At 35.7% G+C, this 10,245-nt stretch overlaps 2 protein-coding genes across 2 annotated transcripts; one reads left to right on the top strand and one right to left on the bottom strand.

The window, feature by feature from the left end:
• Nucleotides 1-208: 208 nt before the first annotated feature.
• On the bottom strand, nt 209-1,420 carry LOC132551234 (G-protein coupled receptor dmsr-1-like). The gene has a single exon (XM_060215347.1). It carries the CDS (start codon nt 1,418-1,420, stop codon nt 209-211), a length of 1,212 nt encoding a protein of 403 aa, XP_060071330.1.
• Nucleotides 1,421-6,265: 4,845 nt separating this feature from the next.
• Nucleotides 6,266-8,204, top strand: LOC132551220 (uncharacterized). Its single transcript, XM_060215334.1, has 2 exons — nt 6,266-6,271; nt 7,109-8,204. Exon 2 carries the CDS (start codon nt 7,290-7,292, stop codon nt 7,830-7,832), a length of 543 nt encoding a protein of 180 aa, XP_060071317.1. The 5' UTR covers nt 6,266-6,271; nt 7,109-7,289; the 3' UTR covers nt 7,833-8,204.
• Nucleotides 8,205-10,245: the final 2,041 nt, after the last annotated feature.

Below are 10,245 nucleotides of genomic sequence, written 5' to 3'. Positions count from 1 at the left end.
AAAAGATGGATAAGTTTTCGTGATTTTTAATTGTCTCAACGATGTCCACAGTCAATGTTGGACTTACACGATGCTATGGTAGGTTCCCGCGTTTTCCTATTGAATCGTCAAGTAACAAATATTAACCAATGGTGGATCCCAGAGATCGCTCGGCCAATCGCGGACTTACATGATGTTGTGGTAGGTCCCGGCATTTTTTTCTCTCTTGTTACGGTTGTTGAGCAGAAACAGACATTACCGCGTTGCCATCGTTACAACGGAGATTGAATGTCTGCACGTCCTCGTGCGTGAACTCATTTCTAATCGATGCGTTTCTGTCTGTTAATAAGGAACACTTCCGCATGGAATCTGTGATAAGTTCGGTACCAAGTGATGACTTTCTCTCAGTTGACATAGTACACATCATCCGTAACAGTGTTCTACGGAATTCACGGTTCATTGAACAGTACAGGATAAAATTTACACCATTGTTTACCAACGCCAAAATATCCATGACGTCACCCAAAGGGATGTAGACGTCTTCAAAGAACTCCGCGCGGATGAGGCTGAGGACGATGAGGATGCCTTGTGGTAACTCTGTGAGGAGAAACAGAACCAACACTGCCAGAAGCATCACCGTTGTACGAGAAGTGTGTAATGGACGTTGAATGATAACCCCTAGCTTTGATAACCGTCGGCGTTTTATTCGCACTTGCATATCAAGTGTTCGTAATAATAAGGCACCATATACAAGCATGAGGAAACAAGGTATAAACTTAGCAACAACACTGTATAAAGACAGGTTCAAGAAAACCACTGGTTTCACATTAGGCGTTCCGAGCTTCAGATCCTCCAAAACGTACATTGACGAATTTTCCCGCCATATTTCTAAGTTTGTTGACATGTAGTTTGGAATCAAAAGCAAAACAGATCCTGTAATGATTCCAAATATCACAATTCGTGACTTAATCAAGCGTCTCATGCGAGCGAAATTTCCCGTCTCTGGAGACTGAATATGATGGTATCTAAATATAGCAAGGGAAACCCCTAACCAAATCGAGATTGTATGTGACGTCGCTGAGAAATTCACATGAAATAATAGATAAGTCATCCAGGCGATGCTGTTTTTATCCGGAGAAATAGAGTTTGATGGGTAGTCACAGTAGAAATGGATGGCAAACGGAACGTATGAAGCCATGGTCAGCAAATCAGACACTGCCATCCAAGTCAAAACGAGGTTGATCGGAGTTTGCATATGCTTCCGGGTCAGAACTGTGATGTTTATGAAATTTGTAGGAATTCCGAAGAAACAAACAATCAAACTTAAGTAGCCATGTATACCGCCATACCAGGAGCTGAATTGTTCCAAGGTACTTTTGGGATGAAATCCAGAACGTGTTTCATTTTCCATTAAAACTGTAATGTTCAACATGTCCGCCATTTTGATTTATAATACTCACAACCTTACACATAAAAATGTACGTATTCGTTAAACTGATCTATACTTATTTCTATAACTAGATATTTTGAGAATCGTTTCAACTAAAACCGATTAAAACCAATGAAAACGTCTCGTACTGCAAATAGCCTTTAATGAGCATTAACTTACTTCGTGAAACATCCTTAAATAAAGTGGTTTTAAAAAGGTCACCGTATTATTATACGGATTAAGAATGACTGGTCCTAAATGTAACTGGCGGATATATCTTCCTTTTAAAGCAGTACCTATATATCCTTGCAGACTGATTGCTCTACTCGATTCGAAACAGATGAAATGTCGAGCGAATTCTCCGCTGTTTTACTCTCGTTGTGTTAAAGCTATATTTACGCTGTCTACTATTAGGTGATCGATTTTCACCCTTTCTCTCTCTCTCTCTGATGGAACCAATTCGTGTCGACTCTGTCACGTGTTTGGTGGAATAATGTTTCCAGCCTTAATTGTGTAACCTGGGTATTATCACGTTAACTCTGGCCCCTGTGGTAAACAGTCGTGTTAACGGGCCTCGAGATCATCATCCGGAATTTGTGTACTGCTTCCCTTACTGATTTTATATTATCCCCGAGGAGTTCCGGAAACCTTACACTCCGACCTGGTACGGTATATTAGATAGTGACGTGCAGAATAGAAGTATTCGATACCAGTTCAGTTAATTATTTCATTAATACTGAATCCTTTTTGTAAGAATGCTTGAAGCAGATTGAATAAGTCCTGGTCAATATTGCTATCCTTCTATTTATCTAAAATAACTCCATCTTAGATATCAGTTCATTACATAGTCACAAGTTTAAACTTTTGGTGCTGAGGTCGTTCATCAAAACAAGACTTTGTGATTCCGTTCAGATTTTTGTGTGAATGATACACTATATATTCATCACGTAAAAGCCATTTTATCTCCGTGACTTCCTTCCCGTCCAACACTGATCTTATATTTGCAAAACGTTCGGCAATCGGGTTTTTGAGTTAGTCGTAACACGTACAATTTAATAACGCCAGTATATCTCTTGCCAAAGTCTAAAACTACCAAAATACATCATCTGAACTCACAAGTGAGAAACACAGGTGTCTTCTTTCAAGAGTGACAAAAACAAGTCAAATACGCTAAAATTTCGTGACTATTTTCCTGTCCTCGTATAGTCTAACAACACCACGCAGTACTCTATAATTGTATGAAACACTGATGTTTATACGAAGAACTGCCATTAAAGTCCTTTATCATGAAATTCAGCAACGTGCTTTTACACGTGAAAAAAACTGCCACGTGGATTGTGCACATGGATCAGACAACACGTTAGGATATAGCCTCCTGTGTTTGTTTTCACGTGCAAGTCCTCGCTGCTACAACACCTGACTGTCGCCCAATGAGCAATACGCTGTGCTGAGCCTACACGTGATTTGCTGTCACACAGCTCTCTCTCTCTCTACACTCGGTATAAGTAGGCCTATCACCGCTTCCCGTGAGTTAAGGCATTACTCTGAAACACAAAGCATTCATTGTAATTGAAAGAGACAGGTTCTAAACTTAAAATATTTTTGCCAAAAGAAAAGTGCATGATTTAGAGTTTGTTAATTACAATCCAACTATTAGAAACGGGAAATATCTTATATTTTTTAATTTTGTTTCTGAATGCTAATGGGCTTTGGTTGCCTAATAATTGAAATGGCTGCTTGTTATATGTAACAGATGAGTGTTTTTATCTCTGAACACTGGCAAATGAAAGTGAAAATTGGTTTTAAATTGCTGCCTTCGCACAATAAACAGTGTATAAGATTTACGGTACTTCAGACATCGTTTCCTCAGTATGTATTTCTATCAGTAACATACATAACAATTTAATCGATTTAAAGAAATTAAAACAATCTCACAGAAAGAGGTCTGAGATAAACCTCTCCTCTTTGCGCTGTCGTTTAGCTTTTGAAATTCTTACAGGTTCAGTCGTGAAACATAGATTCATATCGAGAAGAACGATTCTTTATATTTCAAACACCATAGAATGTTTTAAAAAGTTAAAGTCGTTTATTATCATTCAAAGAATGCTGACCCAACGTTGGTTCGTCAGATATTATTCAAAATACATTTCATTTTCCACATGATATTGTGTACACACTAAATAATACGGCAGCATTATTGTGGAAAATATCTACGACTGCGCATTGCTTTGTTGATTCTTTTCGCAACATTATCATAAATCCTGAAGCAATTCTTTTTCGGATGTCAGAAAACGAACTTTTCGTGTAATTTTCAAGTGAGTTACTTTTTCGTGACTCATTCATCTTTTAAATATCACGAAAACTGAGAAAAAAAACAAAAACAAATAACTCAACTTCCATCGTATGTCATAATGTGTGGTTACTAATTTAGAATTCTAGAATATCGTACTCACGTCAATAACACATTTTAAACCAAAGGAGTAGATGCACTTTGGCTCAAAATTGGCCTCAAAAAATCTTTTTTTTAATTGTTAGAAAATTCTTTAATCATGTACCCATTTGTGTTATTTAACAACTTATCAGTTGAAATGCAGATAAAAATAGGTTCATAACGCGTGTGATGACGTCACAAATTTCGCGGGAAAACGTCACGTTTACAAAAAGTCACGATTTTTTTCGATATTTTATGACTTTGAACGAAAAATTAACTACCTCCCCAAGGGTGTACCAATTTTATATTTATCAATGAGAACAATTTCCACATTATGTTTGCGATGCTCAAATATTTTTTTGGTACATGCCTGGGGAGGTATTTAAAATAACAAATATCTTCTGAATTTGTAACCACATTTCACGATTTTGGTGAGATTTTGACGTTGCCCAGCGTAACGTTAGCGTCGAGACCGACTACAAGATTGCGGAAGTAAATGGATGCTGAAATAAAAGACAAAAACATGAAAAATGACTTGACTTATGTTTGTTAATAAAATTAGATAATAATAATGAAAAAAAAATGTATTTTGAAAGATGACAAAAATATCCATGGTAACAACTCCTAGATTTTGCAATCTCCTAGGCCCGAGTCTAATGCGCTACATTGTACGTTAGTCTAAACTCGCACAGAAGATCTTGCAAGTTTCAGCCTACATTTGAAGTATGTATACGTAGAAGAGCTGTCAACACATCTGCACATCTTGTAGAAGTTGTCTACTTCTTTAACAGGTATGTAACAATATTATGTAGAAGACATCCATGTTGTGTATTCGCGACATTGTCGCGATTTGTTTACGTTTGTGCATATGAGCAGACGTCAGATCTGACTTCGAAAAAATAGTCATTGTAGATATTGCTAGTGTTTTGATAAGTATGCAGTAAGTAAAAATACAATAACAAGTATAAAAAATAAAATAAAACCTTTTCTTTTTTTGTTTGTAAACGGTATTTTCCATAATAACGTTGTCTGAGTCTGCGTCTAAAAATAGAATTTTGCAACCAAACAAAATGCAGGGATTTATCGTCAGAAAAAACATAATGGCAAAACTGTATTTGCTACAGTGTTGTTTTCAAAACATACACTAACATATAAAAATGAGAAAGTGTTCCTATATACGAGATATAAACTAAAGTGTCAATTCACACACCCATAATAAAATCAGTGTACATCCGAAGTGTGTTGGTTTTGATTTATATTACTAACAAAATCTCCTGTGTGACGTAATCAGCCGCTGTAGTGTAATGGTGAAGGTGCGATGCTCTGGAGATGTAGATTTGCCGTGTCGAGTTCAAATCGCGGGCACACACCAATATTATTTTTTATTCTTATTTTTTTTCTATAACTTTCACCTCAATTATTCTCGATTTTAATAGTTATATTCATCAATAATGTACTGATAGAATTAATAATTATAAATATTAGAATATTATCAGGACGTTATATCATGTTGCTACATGTATTTTTCCATATAAATATCCTTGCATTCTAATACAAACAATTATATTTGCATCGATAGTCTTGGTGTTACAAATATTTCTTTTGGAGATATTGTAACTCTTACATCGCGTTAGATGTCATTTTGCTGAATTGTTATCGACTTGGGGTAGTTTTTTTTCTATATATATTTTTTGCGTCGGACTTACTTTTGCTAGCATCAAATAATCAGCATATACGTGCAGAAACTAAAGTGTTAATTCTTATGGGCTAGGGTATAATTTCTCTCATTTATACTATTGTAAAATTAATACGATGAAAAATCTTACCATGTATATTTTCTTTTGAAGAATCCCAGTAACATAACGATCCTGAGGACCTGAATTCAAATATTTTCATGGATACATTTGATTCAGAAATTAAACGTAAGTCTTCTGCTTTGTAAGTTTCGTCAGCACAATGAATCGAACATTATTATATTGTGGCTATTTGATATTTTTGACCTAGCTTCATTTTTGGCTGCAGTTAGTTTATTGGCTTGTATATTTCGGAGAACTCTTGTTATAATGGCACATCCCTGAATAACTAAATGAAGTATATACATGTACATGCTTACATGTATATATAAACGTGTTTATATGCTCCAGATATACTGTATAGCCAGTATCAATGCTACATGTACTGTTACCAAAAACAAATTACGGGAAACATACGAAACACTGGCTTGATATATATTTTTTTTAAAACAGATTGACACTGGCATAATATACATTAGCTACTCTTTAAAATAAAGTTTTGTAAAAATCAGATTTTTCACCGAACTTAAGATTTAATAGATTATTTATTTTCATTATTTTCATTCTTTAAGGTTTACTAGTGATGTAATAGGAGACAGAGAGTAGCGAGAAAATGCCTGGAGATTCTTGAAGTTACATGTAAGTGTTTTAGGAAGTTCCTGAATTAATCTTATTTCTATGCTTCAAATTGTTAAGTAACAGAAATCTGAAATACTTGGAGGAGAATTCTCTCATTATCATGTTTATTTCCGTTTCAACTACAATATTTTATTTAAAAAAAGGTGACTGATATATGTATTGTAATAAAAACAGGTTTTTTTTCTATTATACATGTGTTTAATGTAATTGTCACTGTCCGTCTCCCTCCAATTGTTTGTCCAGTCTTTCCTTGTTGGCTATTTATGAAGAACAATGATAAACATTTTCGATTACTTCATATGAGTCCAGCTACCAGCTTCTAAAATAGCTATTATTTTATTATTTCATACAGTATATACTGTATAATAAAGCAATTATTGACTTCTAGTAAAGTAATACAAATATTTAACACCCAGTCAAAGCAATGCTCATATCTGACTCGAGTCCCTGTTAACACATCAATTTACATGTTTGATAAATCATTGTAATAACATTATGAAGATCACTATTGCATGATACACTGTATAAACAACAAGTGATGGATACAATGTTTCATATTTATTCAACATACAATAAGTAAATGCCCAGACGCCCTTTAGTTTCTGATGCTTTTACAACATATTTATAACTTATTTGTATTAATATATCATTAAAATGGTTAAAGGTAATTCCCAGTGAGAATTAGATACTTTCGATTTTATAAGTTGAACTGCATAAACCTGTCCATTTAGAAGATGTCGAAATTGAAAACAAAATTTATTTGATATAGTTACCATCATATGCATTTGAATACTGCATTTATTCACATTCAAAATGCATCTATTTACTATTTTTCAGATGGGTCGTTGAGGCTGTGAATGGACGGTTAAAAACCTGGAAATATTTGGATCGTGTGTTGCCAAACTCACAGATTCCATACATAGGCGATATTGTCAGGATTGTGTGTGCAATCTTCAACAAGTTCGGTACACCAATAAGCACGGGGGATGCAGAGCAAGATCAACTGCTAGGATCGAAAATGTTGCATTTGTCACGGAAGCAGAATTCTCTTTGGGAGAGAATTGAACGAGAAGGCCTTTTCAATCGACCTAGTAAGTGGCAGAAGATGGAGACCACAACTGATATCATATTTCCTGTTCTGACAGAAGAAGACCTGCGGAATTTGACACTGGGAGTGTATCAGCTCAAACTGGCACGGTCCTACACACAGGAACATATGAGCGAAACGGGAGGATATGAAGTATCTATCTGTAAAGTAGATGCTAATCTGATCAATGCCAAGATACAGAGCCGACATTTTTCCTCAAAACTTTACCAATTGTGGGTATCATTTGATGATTGTAATGTGCAAGGATGGTACTGTACATGCCGTGCTGGGGCGAGGGTGGTTGGGACTTGCTCCCATGTTGCATCCATCTTATGGTATATGGGATTTGCACGTCATTTAGACAAGTCCTTTGACTTTAGTAAGGACTGGACACAATATTTACAAGATGCCAGTTATACACCAGACCCAATCAGTATTGATGAGAGTGATGATGAAGGTAACACGGAGGAATAAAACAGCACAGCTTTACCGATGTAGCCATGTAAATTACATATAAATTTCGGAATCTCCAAAAATGTAATTACAAATGCACGATGGTCACTTGATCGACTGAGGAATTGACTTTAATCTCGAATGACAATGTATTTTGTTAGTGCATAATGTTTATTTGAAATAACTTTTAACTTTTGTAAGAATCATTAACTGTAACATGTTTGATTTCATATCCTTTTCAAATTAACCAAGAATATAAAGATAACCGTGTACGGAAGTATTGACAAATTGATGTACTGATTATTGCATGTACTGTTGCTATGGTGAAATATTTAGTTGCTATGGTAAGACATGGTTACTGTGGAATACCACCTATATGCTCTATTGTATCATCATATTTACATTTTTAAGATGTACCATAATCTAAACAGCCCTTGAGTATTATCATCAATTTTCTGTGTCCTTTATTGTATTTATTACAATCCGTTGCTATGGAGCAATGTGTTGCTAGGAAATCTTAAACATGTAATATATGATGGTTGATCACAAATATGATATGATTTTTAAATCATACCATTGATATGTAAAAATTGATTAAATATTTTCACCAAATAATAAAAAAAAACAGTGAAATATCACTAAAATGTGCAAATAGGCGGTAAAGAGTAGGTTGGTTTCCAGGCCCGTTGCTAGGCAACGCATTGTCAGAATTATTGAAAACTTGTTTTTTTATCAATGTCATATGTCCATGTTTGCATGATATAAAAATTAAGAAAATCTATGCTGGGGCCAAAATTGACCCTTAATGCATCTACTCCTTTAGAGACAGATACAGAAGAGCCAAACAATGAATTAAACTGCAGCTTACAGCTATTTCGTCCTTCTAGGACTCGGCAGTGATGATACATCATACAGCTGTTTCGTCCTTCTAGGACTCGTCAGTGATGCTACATCATACACCTGTTTCGTCCTTCTAGGACTCGTCAGTGATGCTACATCACACCGCTGTTTCGTCCTTCTAGGACTCGTCAGTGATGCTACATTATACAGCTGTTTCGTCCTTCTAGGACTCGTCAGTGATGCTACATCATACAGCTGTTTCGTCCTTCTAGGACTCGTCAGTGATGCTACATCATACAGCTGTTTCGTCCTTCTAGGACTCGTCAGTGATGCTACATTATACAGCTGTTTCGTCCTTCTAGGACTCGTCAGTGATGCTACATCACACAGCTGTTTCGTCCTTCTAGGACTCGTCAGTGATGCTACATCATACAGCTGTTTCGTTCTTCTAGGACTCGTCAGCGATGCTACATCACACAGCTGTTTCGTCCTTCTAGGACTCGTCAGTGATGCTACATCATACAGCTGTTTCGTCCTTCTAGGACTCGTCAGTGATGCTACATTATACAGCTGTTTCGTCCTTCTAGGACTCGTCAGTGATGCTACATCACACAGCTGTTTCGTCCTTCTAGGACTCGTCATTGATGCTACATCACACAGCTGTTTCGTCCTTCTAGGACTCGTCATTGATGCTACATCACATAGCTGTTTCGTCCTAGGACTCGTCATTGATGCTACATCACACAGCTTTTTCGTCCTTCTAGGACTCGTCAGTGATGCTAAGGGCCTAATGTTGAAGCCTAGGAGGCAACTGGGAAAATCCATAGTGATAGAAATAAAAGTCAAGGTCTAGATGGGGTGTGCACAAGCCCCATAACTCGTAAAATTCATCTGATTATTTTAGAAGAACCTTAAGTGCACGTGTAGAATTTAGACCGTATGAATTAAAACGTGACATGCATTTTCAATAACCTTGAGAGTAATCTACTAGCCGTATCTACCATCTACAATCTCGAAGATTCTACAAAAGACACACAGATGAATCACACATTTTAATACAAAATTAGATAACATACAGTCGACCCATACAAATTAATTAGACTGCATCAAACAGTCCTTCGAGGACTCGTTAGTGATACGAAAGGCCTAATTTTTAAATCTGACATGGCATAGATTTTGCTATACAAAACAATACTAAAATGAAGTGAAGCAAACCAAAGTAATTTTCTACTTATATATATTATTTTTAAACATTTGTGTTTAATAAGTTTCTGTAATCTTTGAACGATATCATCTCTGAAATGATACAGTGTCACATAAAACATTATGTATACTACTCAGTAACGTCGATACTGTACACGTTCATATTTAGGAGGTAATCTTATCTTTGCGGTTTTTTGTTCAAGTGTTATTGTGCTAAAGCATAGTGTGCTAATTCTGATTTTTGTACGTTGTTCGGTCAATTGCGCTACAATTTGATTTCGCAAATATAACATTAATTGGATTTTCTTTCTTGTTTTTTTTATAAACAAGTACCTGTACGCTAAAATTATCACCGGGGTATAATCACAAACACAATATGATGTCTCTCACT

The sequence above is a fragment of the Ylistrum balloti genome, unplaced genomic scaffold, assembly GCF_031769215.1.
Source record: "Ylistrum balloti isolate Yb309-2 unplaced genomic scaffold, AGI_CSIRO_Ybal_v1 Utg370186, whole genome shotgun sequence".
NCBI lineage: Eukaryota > Metazoa > Mollusca > Bivalvia > Pectinida > Pectinidae > Ylistrum > Ylistrum balloti.
Note: the sequence above shows the minus strand (reverse complement) of the source record. Positions and strands in the feature narration are given on the sequence as shown.

Excerpts from the sequence above, each read along its gene's own strand:
- LOC132551220 (XM_060215334.1), top strand. The coding sequence starts at position 7,290 with ATGTTGCATTTGTCACGGAAGCAGAATTCTCTTTGGGAGAGAATTGAA.
- LOC132551234 (XM_060215347.1), bottom strand. The coding sequence starts at position 1,420 with ATGGCGGACATGTTGAACATTACAGTTTTAATGGAAAATGAAACACGT.